Source organism: Callorhinchus milii, unplaced genomic scaffold (genome assembly GCF_018977255.1).
Source record: "Callorhinchus milii isolate IMCB2004 unplaced genomic scaffold, IMCB_Cmil_1.0 Scaffold18, whole genome shotgun sequence".
Taxonomy (NCBI): Eukaryota; Metazoa; Chordata; class Chondrichthyes; order Chimaeriformes; family Callorhinchidae; genus Callorhinchus; species Callorhinchus milii.
In genome coordinates, this window is record NW_024704759.1 from 5,903,816 (window position 1) to 5,926,116 (window position 22,301).

At 42.4% G+C, this 22,301-nt stretch overlaps 1 protein-coding gene across 2 annotated transcripts in view; it reads left to right on the forward strand.

Moving 5' to 3' along the window:
* vapb (VAMP (vesicle-associated membrane protein)-associated protein B and C) overlaps positions 1–17,971 on the forward strand; it is a 41,086-nt gene extending 23,115 nt beyond the window's left edge. Inside the window, exons 3-7 of one of the 2 annotated variants that reach the window (XM_042341779.1) lie at positions 9,015–9,118; positions 12,431–12,511; positions 14,491–14,517; positions 16,562–16,738; positions 16,849–17,971. In XM_042341779.1, the coding sequence (XP_042197713.1) occupies positions 9,015–9,118; positions 12,431–12,511; positions 14,491–14,517; positions 16,562–16,738; positions 16,849–17,007 (548 nt within the window). In that variant the 3' untranslated portion in view covers positions 17,008–17,971. The remainder of the gene's footprint in view (positions 1–9,014; positions 9,119–12,430; positions 12,512–14,490; positions 14,518–16,561; positions 16,739–16,848) is intronic. The other variant, XM_042341780.1, reaches the window with a different exon arrangement.
* The last annotated feature ends 4,330 nt before the right edge of the window (positions 17,972–22,301 follow it).

Sequence of the window (22,301 nt, forward strand, 5' to 3'; positions counted from 1 at the left end):
TATGTTCAAAGGTAGGGAGTTGTCCTTTTATTGAACTTGGAGGAAGTTTGAGATTTTCTTGTCCCGGTCAGTGTGTGTTGAAGAAACGGTAGTGAACATAGGCAATTGCTCTAAACTGGAAAATGCCTCAACAAATCCAGGATACATTGTTCGGCAGCAGAATTTCCATTACATGCTTAAATAGCTAACTCTCGCCATCATTCCCAAGAAACTTGTGGCAGGGTTCAATCAGCCATGTGTCCGTATTCACTTTTGTTAGAACACGTCCTGTGTTGCAAAAAAAGTTTAAATCCGGAAACTTGAACATGCACAGCCAGGTGATCAGTGATGGAGAAAGTTTGGGAGACAAGCCCTAAACTGGACAAGTAGCCAAAGCTAGAGTCTGAAAGGGATGCAGAGACTGATGGATTTTATGTGTCACAAAAGCCAACTGCTCAGCTAACTCGGGCTTGCTGGGCATTCCCATCCACAAAGTACACAGTCAATCCACTTTACAATATATTCTGTGAAGCACTTTGAGACGTCTCAGTGACGTGACAAGGCACTATCAAATGCAAGGCTTCTTATTATTACTATTATTAGCCATAATGGTGCCGTCAGCCGAACTTTCCACTTCAACGTCCCTAACATCTGGAATTTCATCTCTTGGCCCCTTTGTCTTGCCCTCCCTCTTAACTATGTTAAAGGGCTGTCTTAAAATCAACCTCTTTGTCCATGCTTATGGTCACCTCCCCTTTTCCTCCCCATCCCTTGTTCGATAACGGCCCTCGGCATTGCAAAGTGCTTTGAGATATTATTCTGTGTGAAGAGTACTATGTAAATGCAAGGTGTGTGAGTGAGAGAGAAACTTGCTCGTATTTGTGTGCAGGGTGGTTGTAGGTGCCTGAGTACACCTCTACTCTTAAAGGTATTGGGGATACAGTACATAAAGAAAGCCACTTGGTTTATTAATGTTGACAAGATTACCAGAGTCTGTTGAGTTAGGATTTCTTTGTAACAGTCTTATAGCTTCCATTTCAGCCACAGCTGGCTTGGAGATTTTATGGGTGGACTTCCTTAGTTGCAGTGGTATATCAGTGGGGCTTCGGTTTAGAGCTGTGCTTTCGTACAAAAGCTTACAAAGATCGGCAGGCCAGTGCCTGCTTAATTACAAATGCAGCCTCATTGCATCATGCACCATCTGAGATGTGTTATTGCAGCAAGCAGCGTTTCACATCTTTAACTCCTTCATGTCTAAAGATAGAATTTGGAATTCAATGGCATCAGGTTGGAAGACAGCAGGTGTTGGTGTTATGATCTTGCATGCAGCCTAAAAGAACATGGGGATGGATATGTTCTTGATATGTTTGAATTATTAAGATGTGGAGAATGTTCACATACTGCTTTGTTTTTCTACTTCCCTCAGTTTGCTTGTTCTACCCCATCTCTCCATAATGCTGAAGGCAGTTCCTCAGAGAGAGATGCTTCACTTCAGTAGCATTCTGCACATTGAGCCTGGACATTGAGTGCTGACAGACAAAATAATAATTTGGTCACTCAATCCACGATTGTTTGTAGGATACTGATGTGCGTTTGTGGGAATTCCCTGCTGCATTTCACCCACAGAATATACAGTCAATTAATTTGCTTAACAGTGTATGAAGCCCTTTAAGACGTATCAATGACGTGTTAAGACGCTATATCTATTTCAAGCATTATTATCACTATTTGCCGATCTCCAATCCTCTGATACAACACCCCATATCTGTAAACTTCTGGAAAATGATAGTCAGAGCTTCTACTTCATCTGACTTCCCTCCGGATTCTTAGATCTATCCCCTAAGGACCTGCTGATTTATCCACAAGGTCTCAGAAAACAGATTTTAAAGTTAAGATTGGCTTTTTTTTAAGAAAACAATTTGTGAAATGGGAAGTGGATCACCTCCTATCTATACCTTTACTCATTTGGCTATTCTACCATGGATTAAGGAGAGAAAACCAGCAGATGACTTGTGTGAGGATAAGATGCAGCTCAGCTTCCCATGGTCGTATAGCCTCACAGTACTTGATGTCAAGACTCACAACTGAATAATGGCCAATGGAGTAAATGTATAGGAGGGTAATGACTTCCATTTCACTAATAGGTTACAAAAAAAGCCAAATTATTTTGGAGGTGGTGGGGGGGGCATAAAAATGTATAAGAATCACCATCACTTTCACTGACATGGTGTGGCTGGTGGAGGTGAATGGCACACGTCCAGATGACAGCAGACACGCTTTGTGTGTTTAGTAATTGAGAGAGAAAGGCAAATCATGAGACATTGACAAAAACATCAATGTGGTCACCTGTCTCTCTTCAGGGAGAGAATGACTGAATGGGAAGGAGAGAAATGAAAAACATCTTCAGAGTTACTGATTCCCCGGCTGTAACTCACTGTACCTCCCTCAGTGCTGTATTGCCAGCCCAGCAGTATTCTGTTCCATTCAGCAATCTGCATAATTTGAAGAGGCAGCCTGCAGATTTCTGCTACATTGGAAGCATTGGTAGTAATTCCAAAGTGCTCGCAGTTGTCATCAACCCAGAAGGTGGTGTGGGAGGGAATTAGCTATGGGAATTCACGTGCAAATGATCCTGAAGGAGCATGATTTTTAAATCTTTCCAGGCTGGCAATGATTTCGATTGCTGGCCTCAGGGATTGAAAGGAAAGCTCACTGCAAGCACGGATAGACCCGGACAGAGTACTGAAGCAGACGGCACATGCTAACTCTGAACCAGCTTGTGCACCGTTCAATTCAAATTTCTTGGTGATTACCCAATATTCTATATATAGTATGCGTTAGATATTTATACACAAACCACATCTAAATATATTTAACAGCATGTTAATCCTGCAGTCCACTGCACATCTGAGGAATCGCACATCAACCTTTATCAGCCTGTGGCATCGAACAGACATTAAAAGCTCCAGAAATACAATAGTTATGCACTACCTATTTTGACAATAGTAAACCTGCAGAGATTGGAGATCAGTCTATTCTCTTGCATTCTCTATGTTTGAACGGTTTCCTTTATTTTTCTCTTTTTTAAAGAAATTATTTTTGTTTAAACAGTGAGTGCTGAAGGGATCAAGGGGAATGGCTTGGCGGAGGTATTGAACTCGACGGTATGAAGGAACTGAATTAACATACACACAGCTGAAGCCAAAGCATCCTGGGTTAGTGATTGTATCAATTGATGTTGATTCAGCTTCCTTACACATAGTCATGAGATTTCTATGATGAATTGTGCTAAGCTGCAGCCAGGCAAAATCTGCACCAAAGTCAGTTTTACGGAGTAAATTAACATAGAATAAAAATCTGTGTAAGGAATAAGGAGGCTCTAGTTCAGTCAGATTGTGATGATTCAGCATTCTGCACTAGCTCAGTTGATTTACAGCTTTCCTGCACGGCATTTAGTAGTTTATATTATTTATACTGTGGAAATTGAATTGCTCACGCTTGCCATCACAACTGCTCTGCTAAGGAGAAGGGAGAGTATTAATGACATTTGAAGGTAATATTCATGACATTGATGGAAGATGTGACTATTGACATTGAGAAATGCAGAATAACAGTATGTGATCTGCACAAGAGTGTATTCAGGCTCATTATTTATGATGATTTAATATCTGACCATTTTGCCTTCTTCCTTTTTACACTCTGGGTAAGAAGAGTCATTTCTTTTAAGAAGCTGTTGCTTTACCCAATCCTGTGACCTTCATCACTCTTATAATTCAGCCTCTCCACTTTCTCTCCTATTGTTCTCAATCAATTTATTGTTTCAGCCCTTAAAGCATAAGCAAGGCACGGAACCAGTATAAGGGCTTGGTTCTGTTATTTCTGCCTGCAGACTTGCTGGGCTGTCGATGATGTCAGCTTCGCTTTAGTGAGCTTTTTAGAGTTTTTTTTGTAATCAGGGAAAGATTGGCCTACAGAAATTAAAGTTGCAGTTAGGACTTTTAATGGGCTAATAATAATTACTATTACTATGCAAACAGTAGTGCTCTTATTTGGACCAGCCTGGTATACTCAGCGGTATAACTGGGAGAATTTCAGAACACTGAGAATAATATATTAAGCATACTGCTCATTGAAGCATCTGTACAATATAGATATTCACGTCAGGTAGGTACAAGGAAAATTCTGTTCCCAATCTGAATTGAGGCTTTTGTACACGAGTTGATCAGGGCCAAGCCAGAGATCTTGAGGGATTCCTTTTGCAAATGGGTGGAAATGTAATCATAATTTCTTCAATTTGTCTCTGTCTCTTTGCGATTCACATAGTGAAAGGGAAAGTTATTGATAGTCATAAACCTGTTATTGAGACTTCATTCTTAGAATGCTTAGTAACCCTTCAAACTACAGAATTATACAGCACAAAAGGAGGTCATTCAGACATGATGGCTCTTTGAAAAGAGCTATCCAAATCAATCCCACTCCCCTGCACTCTCCCCATAGCCCTGCAAACTTGTCCTCCCCAAATAATTATCTACTTCTCTTTTAAAAGTTGTTTAAAAATATACTGCCACACAATCGTAACTCTTCCAAATGTACAGAGCAAGTGGTAGCCAGAGAGGGATACTAATGCTGCTGTCAGTGTGGGAATGGAGGAAGGACATTCACTGGCTGTTTAACCCTGGGACTAAGGAGTGAGTTTGTTGGAGGAATCTTTCCCAAATCAGCATTTGAAGAGTCAACTAACTGAGGTATGACTCAGGTCCTAGCCATCATACTGCGACAGTAATAAGCAGACATTTAATTCTAGCAAATCTGAAGCCATGGTATAGATGCTGCCATTCTCTGCCTTGCCTTGACTGTTGGAAGCAATACATTGGGTTTCTTCAGTCTCTTATAGTATAACTCACCAATGTGAGACCAAATTAGCTACATTTTTGACCCAGTAGTCTCCAAGCGCTTTGTAAAAATGTTTTAAATGTTAATTGACTGGTTAATGTTTTATACCATGTGCCTCAAATAACTTCCAACGTTTGCTGCCTTAGATGCAGAGCAATCACAACAAACTGAGGTCAGAATGTTCCTATTCAAAATAAACTTCAGATGATTCATTCTGGGGCAGAGAAAGTTTACTTCAGAGAACAGATGTAATCTTCCACATTACTGTAAAGCTAGTAATTTACTGCCTGAGGGGAAAAACTTACTGTATTTTCACTATTAGCAGGCTGATCACACTGATGTTTAGCCGGCCTTTCGGGGTCAGAGGGTAACAGTGCAGTACCAACCGGACAATGGTGTTGACATTTAATTATCTTAATCAGGACGTTCCAGTCATTAACACTCACAGATGAATGGCTTTACATCCCCGTGATTATTTTGACCACCAGTGATCTCTATCAAAGTGACCTGTCCTTCATACAGGCTTTATAGTTAGAATTGTGAATTAGGTTACATGGAGCTCTGCAGAGAGCGGAGATGTTTGAACAAAATCTCCAACTTTTCTGGCAAACCTTTAAGGTCAGCCATTCCTATTCTCTATTAAATTGAGAATGCTTTCCAGCTACAACAACCCTCATGCAGGGAAGGTCCCAGGGGGCTTGACAATGGTGGAGCACGATGCCGAGTAGGTGGGAGGTGACCATAGGTAAAGAGGAAAGCCTTCAGGTGCGATCTGAAGGTGGGGAAAACAGAAGCAAGGCAGAAGAATAGAGGTCATTGTGGCTGAAAGCGCGGCCACTGATGGTGCAGGGGAGCAGGAGGTTGGAGCCAGTCAAGTGGAGGCAGCAGGTGGTGGGTTGGGGAATAAGCAAGTCGGAGAGGTAGGTGCTAAGGCATGAAGGAATTTGAAAACGAGTGTGAGGATCTTGAAATCAATTTGTTTGGCAATAAGGAGCCAATGGAGCCTGGCTAGGACTAGTGTAAAAATTAATTGAAATAAATCAAAATTAATTTCTCTAACACTGCTATTTTTGCCAGCAGCTTCCATTTCCAGTGTTTGCTCGGAGGCCTTGAAATACCTGGATATATTGTTTTCCTACAAATGTGCACAGCGGAATGATTTCAAGTTTGAAGCCTTTGCCAATTTCACCTCTGGGAGGTATGCAGGCACTTGAGGGGAATACAATTCCTGAGCTAAATGATTTATGATCCTCATTTACTCCATTCGTTGATTTTTTTCCCCACAAATGTTAGAGAAACGTGTTCAGTATGCACATTTTGTACAGTATGTGGAAAGCTATGCAGCTCATTGTTTGCTATTGGGAATTATCCTGCACTTGGTTTACCAAATTCAATGCCTCTGTTAGAAAATGTAATAATTTCAAAGGAAACCGATCTGGATTGTCTCTGTGGTGTGTTGCCTGGAAGGGCTGGTTAATCCCATTCACACTGTAATCGCAGAGGCCGAGGCAGGGACCTGCGTCACAGGAACAGCCACGACAGCTCTCACCCCAGCTGTTCATGGTGTAGCCCATGTGTTCTCAGAAAGCGTTTGATATTGATGCCTGTGCTTTCACAAACCGGATCTCAGCACATCATCCCATATATCAATGGTAAGTGCATCTGGCTTATCAGCAAGTTTATATATTTGCCATATAAGCAGAGTACTAACAGAATCAGGTCTTGAAAAGAGGAATATTGAAATGTGTAGGGAGTAAACAGGAGAATTGGATTAGATTAAATGGCTAATTTGGAGAAAAACACCAGCACTGAATTGATGGGCTGAATGGTCTTTGTTGATTGCAAGACAATTCTCTGTGGTTTATTTTCTATAAACCACAAGTCAGGGTGTGTAAATGCAGTGGGTTATGCACAGGTTTAAAATTGCATAAATCTATGGTGCACAGTTACTTCTGATTGACTTTTGAGTTCTTGAATACACTATATGTGAACTGTATTTCTCTTAAAAGAGATTATTTTTCACTGGACAGTACTGCTCAGCTTTATGTTTCCCACCTCATATGCCCCACCCTCAGTGGGCGAGCTTTCAGCCATTCTGCCTCCGCTCTGGAACCTGAAACCCGTCTGTTTTGTACCCTCCCTCCCACACCCGGCTTCACTCTTTTAAAGCCTGCTATAAGACATAGTTTCTCTTCCTAGCTTTTGGTCAATTTTGCCTGCCTCCCCTCCCCACTTGCTCCTCTTCCTCTCCTCTCCCAAAACCAAGTTTGGGTTCCCACTCGCCCGTGTGAAGCACTTTGAGAAAACATCCTATCGTGAGAGGTGCTGTATAAGTGTAAATTGTTTTGGTTAAGAGTTGTGAACGTAAGGGTATCTTGTATCCTCAAGAGTTGAATGAAAATAGACTAATTTCTCAGCTTGACCCAGAACTCGTATTATGCACCATGCACCATGTGTGTCGCCGGTATTACTCAGATTTGTCACTCACTGAAACATAATTTGATCCTTGTTGGATTGGTTAATGGCACATAAATTGATTTTAGAGTGATGGAAGGATAAATCTATTTTCCACTGTCTGTGTTCTTTGAGACTGGTTCATTGGATCAGCATATCTGTAAGTTATTGAACCTCAAAAGATGACAATGAACAGGTTGTAAATTACTCACCAGAGCAATGGAGGGACAATTTATGAATAGCTGTGAGAGGCGGTATCCACTTGAATAATTGGAACAGACTTTTATCCATTCTTTTTATGACTTGCTTGTTCACTCTCTCACTTGCTCTTTCTCACTCACTCTTTGTGCTCACCTATTGTTTGAATATGGTACAAAGAATCACAAGACTTAGAATAAAGGATATGCTAAATACTTGGTTTAAATATGGTTTCCTGTCAATTAAGGTGAAGCTCATCTGAACTTTGTTACCTCAATTACTTCCAAGCTGTTCAGCCAGGGATAAAAAATACATTTCCATGTTCCTGTTTGACAGTTAGAGTAAACCGTTTTGAGTCAATGGGGCAGATGCACCGTGTAGTTCTAATGTTTATAATGTAATGTTTTCCATGTGTGCTTTACTCTTCCTTATTTCCAACTCACATTTAGTTCTGGAGCTTTAAAAGAATCCTGTTGTGGTTCTGTCAGTTTGGGAGAGATCTCAGATTCCCTCCCCTCGCTGCCAGTATCGGTTCTCAACGTGTGAAGATGTCACTCCACTGATTGAAGTGGTAGTTCATAACTGAGCAGGTCTCGTTCTGCCAGTTCACATCTCCGTCCGTCCTGGACCTGAGGCCTGAACATAGCAGCCAGGAAGATTAGAAATTTCAGTGCCGGACACAACTTGCTTTTTGCTGAATTTGCAAATGACTAGCCTGTCAATCATTTAAAAATACCCGGTTTATTTCTATCCCCCCCCCCCCAATTCTACTTAATTAGCTATTCATCATGTTTGTTGTAGTATATTGTTGCAATTTAGCAGTGATTGATTTAGTATTTCTAATTAATCTTTCTATAAGGTGCTTTGAGGTGTCCCTTTTACATGAAAGACTATATGAAAAAAATGTTTTTTTCTTGTAACAATTTAAATGCTGAGTCCCAGTTTGAACACTGGATGTTAATATGAACACAAGAGGATTCTTTCCCTTCTCTCCAGTCCCTCGTCTTTCTCTTATATTATTGAATTTCAGTACAATGGAATTTGGTTAATTGAATATTAGATGATTGAATAGTTTGGTTTATTGAATAGAATTTAGAGCTCTGGGAGATGAGTCTCCAGTTATGTTTAGTCCAGTTATATGAATAGTTTGGTTTATTGAATAATTTTAACTGTCAAATTGAGTATTCAATGAACAGAATTTCACTGTATTGGCAAACTGTGAAAATGAACTGAATGTGCTCATCCTGTGTGCCAGAGATGGTGGATTTACATTAAGTGTTTCCACATGATCCATCATTCAAACAAATGGCCTACCTTTAAAATTGGCACGAAGAACCTTTGAGTTTATCCCCTGTTGGAGTTGAGCCTAAAGACAATGAGTAGGAGGGATGTACAACTACAGGGAATATTTGCTCTTTAGGGAGGTTAATTTACAATCCAGTGAACATGCAGAATAGGTTTTAACCACAAGGTTTTCTTCTCTTTTACAGTGATGCTGCAACCTTTTGACTACGATCCCAATGAGAAAAGCAAACACAAGTTTATGGTTCAGTCCATGTTTGCTCCACCGGAGATCCAGGACATGGAAGCAGTAGTATGTATCCAGCTTTTATTGCATTCCTGCCTGCAGCTACACAGTCACTACATTTCACTGTAAAATCCTATGAAGTGTTTTGAGATGTCTTTATATAAGATATTGTTTATTGAAATGCCTTTTTAATTGATGGGGCAGGATGGCATAATCAGTTAATATACTTTTTTAATTTCTAAAGAACTTTTCGGAAAAACATCAGGTTAAAAATTTTAAAGTACGTAACGTAATGACTTTCAAGTGCAGTGAATGGTCAGTTTATTCGGAGGATTATTGGAACACTAGGAAACACTTTTCTGTCCATAGTGTCATGGGATCTTAAATATCCACTTGAAGTTCTGTCAGGCAGGACCTTACTATGCAGCACTTGTCAGTATTGTACAGGAGAGTCAGCCTTGTCTATGAACTCAAGTCCCAACTGAGAAGGGAGTGTGCTGTAACCTGAGCCAGTTCAGTCTCTACTAATAGGTGAGAGTCTCTCTGCGTGTTCTTGCAATACTTTACTTCCTGTTGACATGCTTGACAATTGTCCTTCCTCATTTAAAGCTCACCAAAACCAGTTAAGTAATAGGTCACTTGTCTCATCTCTTTGCGGGCCAGTATTGCAAGCACAGATTTTACTGCTTCATAAAAGTAACCCATCGTGTGAAACGATTTGAGCTTTCTTGGCAATAAACATGATGTGATGGTATTATAAGTGTTCCAGAGCACATCAAGTGTACTTAATACAGTGGGTATTGCCCCCATTGTCTATGTCTCTGGTGTGTATATTGAGCACCTTGTTCTGGAATTGTATATTTGTTCTTTTTCTCCATTTGCTGACAGCAGTTTATTCTGTGGGAACATGAGTAATATACTGATCTCACTGTTTAATTGATTTTTATTTTGCACATTTCTGCTGATATATTATGTGTTTTTTAAAAAAATCTTTAGTAAATATTGTTTGATTTGGGAAGTGATTTGTATCAAACAAGCAAAATGATATTATTTGTTGTATAAGGAGACTCCTTAGGGAATTAGATTCTTGAAAAGAAGAATATTAAAGGGTATAGCGAATGAGCAAGAGACTGAGATTGAATTGAATGGCTCATACAAAAAATATACCAGCACTAATTTGATGAAAAGAGCCGACCAGTCTGTTTTCTGTGCTATAATACAACTAACTGCATTTTGTCAAAGCAGAGCTATGAAGATGAACCGAGTACAGTTGAGACTGACCAGATTGACTAATATTATAACATGTTCCTCAGTGATTGAGGAGGAGGTGTATTCATCCTCTAGCCCTCTGTCCCTTCCAGCTCCAGCTGTGTGATGCTGGAACAGAAGAATTTCAGTCCCTCTGATAGTGTGTAATGCTGGAACAATAATATAGCAAAAACAGACTGCAATCAGGATTCTTGTTGCAAATGTGGATCTGTGCTCTGTTGACATTGGCCTCATTAACTCACAGGAATTAGAATGCTGCTACTGAACCACAGGAGGAAGTTGTTCCAAGGACAGGGAAATATTCATACCCAGTGTTGACTTTGGCCGAAAGCCTAAGGGCTAAGGACCTGCTTCTCAAATGGCTTTGAAGCCAATTCCACAGCCTGTGCTGGTATACATACAAACTGTTGGCCATTGAAATGACTAATGGTTCATTTTTCCAGCAACACAAATTGGCCATTTTTTTTTTGTCATTCGGCATTTGACGTGAAAACTCATGCTTAAGAGTCTTCAAACCAGACTGAGAGTTCCATATATGTATGCAATCTCTACACTCTCTCTGTGCACTCTCTCCCTAGATAGATGCATCTTGCTCACCTAAATCTTGTGTGTATTAGGCGCAGGTTGCCAAGAGCTAAGGCTTGGCGAACCCAGAGTGTGCATAGGGTTATTCCTGGAGCTAATCCAGCTAAAACCACATGGATTGTCATCGGAAGCACTCTCTGGCAAGCTGCTTGTCCAGCTAAAACTACCCTACCTGTTAAACTTTGGCTTTCAGGGTTAACAGTAGCTGAGTGGGAAGAATCGCTGCCCCCATCCACCATTGCTGGTGAAGTGACCTGTGACATCCAATCACTATACATTGGTTGAAAAGAGAGCAGTTGTTATTAATCTGAAGAAAGGTCTCCTTTCCTGTGTTTCAGGCCCCAGTCTCTAAAGACTGACACCTAACTACATCGTGTTTCTGGCTTTATTTTTGAGACACCCCTCCGGATGCTTTAACTGGCTCAAAAGAAACTGCCTTTGGATACATCTGTTCAAGTTCATGCAATCACTTCATGTTATTGTCAGTTCAGTAATGACAGAATTGCCAGTGGGGATTGTATCCAATACTCTGTAGACCAGTACAACGTTGACTTACATTCTTAGATGAGGAATATTGTTAGGAAAGGGTGCTTCCTACAATTCTTAGGCATTACTCAGAGATGAACAAATATCTTTCTCAACAGCCACAGTGCTCCTAGCAAGGACATTTTGACTTTAGAAGTTCAGATTCCATTTTCCAGTCAACAGAGGAGGTTCTCATTGGCTGAGATAATAAAGGATTGCAGTTGCACTTCATGTTTGTGAAGATTCCTGTTTAGATTTCCATCTTGTAAGCGTTGCTTCTTGCTCCACATGGGCCTCAGTATGAGATGTCGTCTTTGCTATTTTCTACATGTTTAGTATAAGCCATTTCTATGTGAGGGTTGAACAAATGAAATGTGAGTATTGAACAAATGAAAAACAATGGGGAAGAGTATTACCTATTGTAAGTAAGGGATCCCTCATTCTTGGAATATAGTTGACCCTTCGCAAAGTTTCCTTCCAATCTTCTAAAATCAAAACTTCCTATTTGCATCTTGATTTCTCCACATAAGTTACTCTTAGACTCTTGTCCCAGAACTGAATCCACATACCTGCTGGGTGATGTGGTCCCATAGTATTATTCCAAATCCCCCTCCTCCGCCCAATTTAAAATTGTCTTTAGAACATTGCATCCAGACTTCCACTGTTGAGCTTCTAATGCTATTTGTGACTAGTAAGAGTTCCAGGTTTACAGTTTATAAATACTTGAAACAAATTTTAGCTGGGTTTCTATTGTTGCATTTTGAAGTCTTTTTCTAAAGAGTAAGTATAATGCTGTCAGTCAAAGCGCTCACAGTTTTCTGACCAAGTCCCAATGAAAACATCTCTGGGTTGTGAGAAATTCTCAAGATTTTGCATTTCTTTATGTAACAGACTGCTTGCTTAAGCAATAGATTAAGAGCAGCTGTTCAACACAGTGCTTAATCAACACGGGAGTGAAAATGTGATTAAGTGCTTATTATATTACTCTGATTGTTACAGTGGAAAGAGGCAAAGCCAGAAGACTTAATGGACTCTAAGCTGCGGTGTGTCTTTGAGCTACCCTCTGAGAATGAGAAAACGGTAAGAAGAAAAGAATCTTATCTGAAAATGGAGAGAAATCCTGAAAGTGCGTGTCCACTAACAGGCAGGAAACTCATTAGAATTGTAACAATTACTATATGACTCTAGACTATTGATTATTATTAATGTTGCAAGACTGATCGCAGTCAGTCTGTGAAGATCTGTCACTGTACATTTCGCTGCTATTCTCTGTTTGAGGTTGGCCGTCTCTGGGGGCTTGGGTACCTCTGGAACATGGTCATTGTGACTAGTCACCATTTGCCACCTGGCTTGTGTGATTTCTGTAATGATGGCATTTTTCTTAATAATTCGAGCCTCTGGTGGCTTCACACCCAATCTCACTGAGCAGCTTCTTAGCTACTAATTTAGTGTAAACGCGCCTGGAGTTCCCAGCACTTCAGATCTTGCGTTCTGTTATTGATCTGAGACCCTGAGACTAATGTTTATGCAAATAGCTCTTTAAATCTTAGTACTACAATTCTTTTTACTTAATGCACACATGGTAAAATGTTGAGCCTAGAGATTTTCCTATTGATTATCGAGTGTATTTGCCAGTTTCTAGTGGAGTGAAGGGGTCAAGGAATGCACAGAATATAGGTGAGTGTAAGGATCTCGAAATAGTTCTGTGACAAAGTGCCGGTGGAGCCTGCCAAGGACTGGGGTAATGAGGATGTGGAGTTTGGTAGGGGTCAGGATAAGGACCCCAGAGTTTTGAATCAGTTCAACTTTGTAAGTGATGGAAATGGGGAGACCACAGGGACATCTCCCGAGAATGTTGGAGTAATTGGAAGTGGGAGGTAATTAAAGTGTGGATGAGGGACAGAATGAAAGCGTTCAAGAAGCAACTATGCATTTCTGGAGTGGGGAGTGTTTAAAGGGTATTGGGAGAGGGTGAGGGGGGAAGAGAAGAAAATGAAATGGGGCCAAACATTGCAGCCTCTTAGCCCAATAACATTCTGTTCCTAATGTTTCCCTATGAGCAAAGAATGACATATACAGAGCACTGGGAATCTCCAGGGAATCTGGATATTCTCAGGACGTGTCCCCGTGAAATCAGCAGGACAGGTTATCTAGCTTTCAGCTTGCACTGAGAAAAAAATGCTGATCACAATAATGTCAGGAGCAGTTTCATTACTCTAACAATAACTCTATTCTCTAAAAATCAACACAAGCAATGTTAAATAAAATTCAATTCTGCTCTTTCTTTTTTTCCTTCATCTTCTCTGCAATTCTTGTTTCTATAATAATTCTTTTTTGTTTAATTATTTATTCTGGGGTATGAGGACATAAAAAAAATACTTCCCCCCCCCCTCACAAACCCACCTTATTTTGAGTTTTATTCTAAAGAGAAAATTATAAGTGAACTAATTTAACAGGACTCTAAACAAGTTTCCTAAATCCTGATAAATGACCATCAGGAGAGAGATTATTGCATTGTCTGAGGTCACGTTTAACCAATCTGTAAATTAACTGATTCCAGCAAAAATGCCAAAGAAAGCCATCAACCCACATATACACAGATTGTGGTGCTCAGTTCAATATAAACTCATGCAGTTAGTTGCAAAAAGGGTACCAGCTGTATTCTACTGTGTCTCCCAACATTCCTTGATTTTCTGCTGCATCAGTCCCTCCTGGATCTCTCTTGTATTTACGATAGTACCAGATTAATCTTTTTCTCCTCTCTTTTCCCCAACCCGGGGACGATGGAGAGTGCTGAGAGCATCCCAGTTGTAGCTGGCACCAGCTTCAAAGCTGAGCCCTGCCTGACATTCCTGCATCTTTTAATGTTGCTGATTCATCAGAGAGTGGAGCTGCTACCTGCCATCAATCAAACCCCTTGAGCACTGTCTTTCACGCTCATCATAAGTAAGAAATACTGGTCTGCACTCACAATGAGCAGGAGGCTTTGACCTCCTGAATTTAAACGCTGCTTTTCTCCAGAATGTTTTAACCAATGCACTATTTTCTCTATGTTCCAGTGGCGTCCAGTACACAGAAAAAGAACTGTAAGGCGTTTTTAAGAAACTTTGAAGGTTTTGAGATTATTAATCAGTGGGTTTTTTGAATTTAATATTTGACTGGATCTCGTACGTAGTGATGTCATGATAAACATCCATCTATGCTGCAAAACACAAACCATTGTTTGGAAAAATTGGACAAAAGTACTGCTTATCATGGCACCCCTACTGCGTGGGTGTGATGTGCTCGTCATGCATGCCGGTCAGTCAAGAAACCTCTGTGCTAGGATGTGCACCAAAACCATTGTGTGTGACGATTAAAAGAATAGCCTTTATTTGTCTGCTAATATTTTGAGTAATATCTGTAAGGCACCCAATCCTCTGTGGACTGAGTGGAAAGCGGGCCCTTACAAACACAGCACGTGTGATTGTCTTTGGCCGGGTCAGTGGATAAATCTGCAGGTTCCAGCTGCTGTGCCGCTGCACAACACTGCAAAAAAAAAAGTCCATATTTGTTCTCAAACTTATTTTTTTGACATAAGAGGAGAAAGGACTCCAAGGGAGGTGCCCTGCAGATTTTCTCCATTTTCACTGACAATCACGGATTTGTAACCACTGTTAATTTTTTCACTATTTGTGGCCATTGGTTGTGTCAGTTGTATCCAATCACTAACTAATAACAGGAAACAAGATACTGCATGTATCTTGTACTGTGTGCATGTGATACTGGAGCCCAATGTGGCTCCTGTGTGCAAAGAACCTACACATCCTGAGGGATGTAACAGCACATGGTCCTTTCACGTGTGGGACACATGTTTATTATCCCTAGGTTATAATAATATATTAATAATAATAATACTTGCATTTGATATAGCGCTTTTCACGTCTTCTAGACGTCCCAAAGCGCTTCACAACATATACTGTAAAGTGAATTGACTGTATATTTGTGGGCGAACGCGGCAGCCAATTGCGCACAGCAATGTCCCACAAACAGTCGTAGATTGAAAATGACCAATTTATTATTGTTTTTGGTTTTGGAGGGATTATTATTAGGCTCAGTGTGGAGTAAGGAAACTTGCCCAAGGTTTCGCCCTCTGCCTGGAATTGAACTCAGGTCTCTCGCTTGCAAAGCGAGTGCTTTAACCACTGAGCTACAGGACTCCACGGTTAGATTACATAGAGCACTTTGTCAAATCAAATTGTTAAAGTGCTTCATAGTTTTCTGTAAAGTGCTGTAACTGTATATTTGAAGGTAAATGTGGCAGCCTATTTGCACACAGCAACTTCCCACAGGTAGCCAGGAGGTGAATAATCTATTTTTTTAATTTGTGGGCCAGGGCACTGAGAAAAAAAAGTTCAAAACGAGAAGGGAATTTCTCCCAATGCCATGGCCAATAGTCCTCCAGTTAGTTTCAGTCATTCACTTCATGACTCTTTGTGGGACATTGGCTGCTATACTTACCAGTAAATACAGTCACTACATTTTACGTTTAATCCTGTGAAGCAGGGAAATTATTATTATTATTATAAATACCAATCTCTCTCAGAAATACTTTACTAGATTTCTTCCACATCCAAAACACATCCATGTGTCTTCCTAACCAAGATAGCCTGGAATTAACCTCCAAGATGCATGTTATTATTTGCCTAGCCTCGTTCAGGTGCTTTTCTCTCGCCCAACCACCTCCCGTTTATCTACTCAGCATTTCCCTGCCTCTCTTGAAGCCTTTAACATCTGCTGGGGGACAGATTGCTTACCAACCTCCAATACCTTATCAAAATTACCTTTATTCACATGTGAGCCAGAACACTAACAGCCAAAACCACCAAGCACACATGCACTTTCCAATAGGGATCGCAGGGAGCGGTAACCCCGGCTAGTTTACTCCCTCCCCAATCAAGGGGCGTTGAGACAATGTTTCACACACAAGCTGGGATGCAAACCTGCAGCCTTCTAGTCTGTCTATAATCCTGCATCAAGGCAGCGCCTTTACTTTCTGTAGCTATTATGTACCGAGTCTTAAAGGAGCTTGTTCAGAAAATAAAGGGAGGGGAATAATTAAAAATAAATGTGTATTTTAACTTTCCACAGCATGACCTGGACACAAATAAACTCCTTTCTACAGCTTTAGCGAAATCAGAGCCCCCTATGTTGTCCAAATCGACCAGTTCTTCCCTGGATGATCCCGAGTTGCGGAAAATGGTGGACGAATGCTGGATACTTAAATCAGAGGTTCAGAGACTTCGCGAGGAGAATAAACACTTAAAGGTGAGGAGCGTGTGTGTAGACGGCATTTAATGGGATGGTCCGAGGGGGAAAGAAATATAAACAAATTTACAGGAAACCAAATGCCGTTAATCTTCTGTTTACTGCTGCAGGAAGATGATGGTCTGCGAATGAGGAGGATGCCTCAGCCCAACCATCCTTCACCCAGCACGAGGTCCGTCACCAGGGAGGAGGGACTCAGCACACGGCTAATCGTCCTCTCTGTTCTGTTCTTTATCTTGGGTACAATTGTAGGGAAGCTGCTTTTGTAGAGAGACAAGCATGCTGGTGATTTGTTAGCTTGACTTGTTGGTTTGATCTGCCATATCATGGGGTAGAAATGATTCATGATCAAAAAATAAAATACAAAAAAAACAATTTAATGTACAGCATTTCACGGGCCTTGCCTTTAATTACCCCTTGCACAATACATACAGTAACTCGGTCGGAAAAATCTTGGGTAATGTTAGTTGTACAGTAAGTTACATATGAAGAGAGTTCCTGGGCTATTGGCAGGTGAAGAGAGAACAGACATTTGATGTGACAACAGCATACTGTAAATGTAATTTTAATCATGTTAGACTATGGTACCTTTACAGGATTTACCTCTTTTAAATACGCTTTAAGAATGCCGGTGCTGGCCCGAGGTTCAGTGTGTGCAACTGGACTGAGAGGGAAGGGCTACAACCTTCATGTAAAATTTTTAAAAAAACGAGCCTTTCCTCCCTGCAGGCAAAAAGCGTGAATAGTTTCTGTCGATGATGTCTTTCTTGCTGTCAAAGTGGCCCACGTCTGGGTTTTAAAAAAAAACAAAAAATTGGCTAGATCTGTTTATTCTTACAATGTTGTCCCATGCTTACTCGACAAATACTGAGACTTCCTGTATTTCCATTTCACACTTACTACTCCACACGGTGAATTGAGTCCCCAGTACTGTCACTTGCTTTGGTCAACCCACCTCCCGGAGATGGCTGGCCTGACCTGAACACCATTGCTGCTGAAAGCTGCATTGTGGGGTAGTCCTGCCCACACATGCCCTAGACACTACAGTGAGATTAGATGTGTACCTTCAGCTTCCACCATCCAATGTTGGAATACAGCAATTGGGCGACTATTTTGTACATAATTAACTGTTTATCAAAGAAAAATAAATATTAGTAGTAAAATAGTCTATGCCGTAATGACCAATCCTGTTTGGCTATGTAGCATCTTAATAAAGCCCCAAATTTAATTGAATTTGCTTGCTCTCGTTATTTAGCAACTCTTACAGCAAAAATGATTTAAAAATGCAGTATCAAATCTTTACTGGCGGGAGTCGAGCAGGATAGCCTCAGGGTGGTGATGTAGAGCTTGTGTTAGAGGACTTGGTATCCGACAGGCAAGTGGTCCGAACAGCAGAGGGCCTGGAGTCAAGGATGGAGACAGAAACGTAGGTGATGTTGTTTGCATGGACAAGGAAATGGACCCCATGGCTGCAGATGACGACGATGACAAGGGAAGCGTGTAGATGAGGAAAAGGAGAGTCCTGAGCAACACAACATTATATGCGGTGACTGTACAAGAAATTGCTGAGATGTAGGGAAGACGTTGGAACAGGTAGGAGTGAAACCAGGTTAATACAGCGCCACAGAGGTGTGCAGGGAGGAGAGATAGGAGGATAGAGTGGTGAACAGTGTCGAAAGTAGCAGAGATCAAGGAGGTACAGTGAATACTGTCACAGATGTAGAAGATGTTAGTCACTTTGCCCGGGCCTGTTTACGAATTCTTCCAATCTGGCTCAGAAGCATCTGTCTCTTTACTCTCTTTCCACCCCATCCCCACGCGCCACCAACAAGTGGATGGCCAATTGTATCTGATGTTTAAGTGATTTGTTCAGTTTTTTTGCCAAGGATGCAGTGAGAGCAGGAGCCTCCAGCTCCAAACAAACCCCTCAAACAATTTCCTCAATTGTGACTGCATCAGGAAAGCTATTGTTCAGGCTTGTTTGTGAAGAAAGGCTGGGTGGAGCATTCTGTGTGCACCCAGCTCCTACTGGCACCTAATCAGAATCAAATCCTTATGTGACAGGCCTGAGAGATCACCTCGTGAATTTTCACTCCTCTTCATGGCCACCGCTTAAACCTCTCACCTGATTCAGAATGTCATAATTGAGCCAACCCTCTGTGCAATTTCTGAGCCAAGTGGGTCCGCTGTATTCTAAGGCACTGCTGATGACAGCACAGCCAGCCTGGATCATCAGCAGGACTTGTAAGGCCAGATCAGTCACTGAGGGCAGGGAGTCATTCTTCTGAGCTCCTGTCAATCCTGCGAGCCAAAGCTCTAGCTGATAGGGTGGCCCTAGCTGGACGAGCAGCGGGAAAGCTTGCCAGACAGTGCTCTCAATGGCAAACTCTGCAGTTTTAGCCGGTTAGACTATCCGAGAAGACATTTTTATCTCATTTTAAGTAATCAGTTTTTATTAGATTTTAATATAGACAAATGGATGGTGATGTATATTGGAACCAGAAATGGCAAAGACTGTAACAAAGGGGTGTCTGTTAGAAACGCTGGGAGGGAAATGAACCGGCTGTAATCAGTGATCATTCACAGATTTCCAATTGATGTGAAGATGCTATCAACAACACTCAAATGCATCATGAGAGGGAGGTTTATAACTGAGCCTCACGGTACAGATTCATTTTGTTGCACTACATATTTGAGACTCTCAGACAAATGGAATCGATCTAGTCAATTAGCTCTTCCAAACAAATCTGTTTGGGAACGGGATTGAAGATTAGAGAGGTATACAAACTGAGCTACGAAATACATTATGAAACGCGATAGTTATTGAGCTCTTGGGAGGTCTAAATGTAGGATGGATAATGCAGATGTTGGTTGGTTAGGGACCAGGGAGTGTTTGCACATGTAGCACCTTAACACATTGTTGAGATATCTTCAAGTGCTTCACGGGCTTTACTGTAAAGTGGAGCGACTATTGTGGGTGAAATGGGTAGCCATCTGCGCACAGCAGTGTCCTGCAAACAGCCATGGAATGAGCGACCAATTTTTTTAAATTTAAGTGGGGGATTGTCTGCCAGGACACCGGGAAAGAGAAACTCCCTTCTGTATGAAGTTCTGATGGAATTCCAACGAGGACAGAATAACTGAAATGTTCACCCACCAATATAAACGAGTAATTATATCACTTCTCGGTACAAAACAAACGGTTTCAAATCACATTACAGAGATTGCTTGATTATTATTCTGTAGGCAAATGTACTACTAATTTGTGCCAGCAACGTCCCACAAACATCACGATTGATCAGATTTTAAAAAATGTTATTTTACATTTGCATGAGGGAGGGAGAGATATTGAGAGACAATTCCCCGTTAACACTCCCCATCTTTTGTAGTTCAGAGTGAGAGGACTCCCTCAAGTCCCGCTGACTGTGTGTCCTGACCTTCCACTTGGAGCATCTGTGCTGGTGATCACAGTGCTGCTCTCAGCAGCTGGGCTCCTCCTGTCCAGCTCTGATTACACAGCATGTTGTTCATTTATACATTCAAAATTATCCCTGTAATTCATCGCCTCAGTGCCAGATATTTCAAGACGTCGAGTGTGAACTGGATCTAGTTAGCTGAAACTCTTGTTCGTGCCTTCGTCACCTCCAGGCTCTACTATGCAAACGCCTTGCTTGTCGGCCTTCCCAACTCCTCTCTCCACAGGCTGCAGATAATCCAGAACTCTGCAGCCCGTGTCCTCTCCCGCACCAAACTCCATGACCCCATCTCCCCCAACTCCATTGGCTCCCAATCCTTCAGTTCAAGATCCTGGCCCTCACCTACAAAGCCCTCCAGGGCCTCACCCCACCCTACCTCCATGACCTCCTAACCCCCTACCAATCCACCTGCTCCCTTCGCTCAGCCGGCTCCAGCCTGCTCCATGTTCCCCGACCCACCCGCCCCACCACTGGCAGCAGAGCCTTCAGCCACTCTGCCCCCAACCTCTGGAATTCCATCCCCCAATCACTCTGCCTCACCCCCTCCTTAGCCTCCTTCAAGTCCCACCTCTTCGACCATGCCATTGGTCACCCCCCTTCCCCTCTCTGACCCCAGCTCAGGTCTGAAATTCTGTACACTGTCCAGAGCCTTGGGATGTCCTCCTGACGTGAAAGGCGCTATACAAATGTAATCTTGTTGTTAGTTTGGTGGAGTCTGTAGTTATGTTGAAATTTAACTGTTGTTGGAATCCATTGTGAACAGGGCTGCGGCTCTCAGTTTAACATCCTGCCACTCTGGCCCCACCCTCCACCTCGTCCACCCTCCCCTCGCCACCTTCAAGACCCTCCTCTTCGACCATGCTTTTGATTTCCCTGCTTCTCTGCCCTCCACCATCCCCGATCCTGAACCTCAACTCAGGTCTGAAACTCTTGTCTGTCCAACGCCTTGGGACATCCTATACAGACAGTGGTAGGTAATCCTCTCCGCGCGCCTGTCTGTAACAACACCTACTGAAGCAGCTCCTGTGATAAACACACAGCTCAATAAAACACATACACACATAGCTCACTGTCCCCTTCGGTCATGGCCTCTTCGTCTCCCAAACCCTTCTAGAGGCATGAGAAAGGGTTCACGAACTGTGCATTGCCTTTGGGCTTCCTGTCATTTACGGTTCCCCTCGCACTACCCTTTTCAAGATCCTCATCCTCACCTACAAGGCCATTCACGGCCTTGCTCCCTCCTACCTCTCCGACCTACTATACCCCTACTTACCTGCCCGTACCCTCCGTTCCTCCGGCTCCGGTCTGCTCCACATCCCCCGTCCCAACCGCCCTACCATCGGTGGACGGGCCTTCAGCCTCTCAGCCCCGAGGCTCTGGAACTCTATCCCCCAGTGCCTTCGCCGCCTCCTCCCTTTCCTCCTTCAAGGCCGGTCTCAAGACCTTTCTCTTTGACCGAGCCTTCAGCTCCGCTCTCAACTCTCTACCCCCTCCTCGCTCCCTCCCTTCCCTCCCCTCACCCTGACCATTTCCCCAATGCTCGGGTCCTGACCCAACTGTACAGCGCCTTGGGACGTCCTCCCGACGTGAAAGGTGCTCAATAAGTGGAATCTTGTTGTTGTTGTTGTTTGTTTCTGTTTGTTCTTGGCCCAAATTCCATTCTCTGGGCTTTACTATTTGTTTTTTCCTTGGTGTTCTGTGCCCTCTTGCCGGCTACCTGCCATTATTCTTCTCTCACTGATTTTTCTTGCCAGGGTGTGAGGTCCATCTCCTCGCTGTCCTCCTGCTCGCTGGAAAAAGAGTCACACTCAGCATATGTGGATGACAGCAGGTCCGAGCCTGGCTGACAGGCAGTGTGAAGCCAGCTGTGGCAGTTAGATCACACTCAATACCACCTGCTCTCCGGAATGTTTGCGGATAAAAGGGCTTTTGCACGGTTGACAACACGAGATGAGAAAGAGACCGGTGGTGGGGGAGCGACGGGACTCACAGCTTTTGATGTGAAGTGAGCTTTTGATGTGGTCCCACTAATGCCTGACTATGAAGGAAGATAGGGAGCTCGTTGCCCCAATGCCATCGAAGGCCGG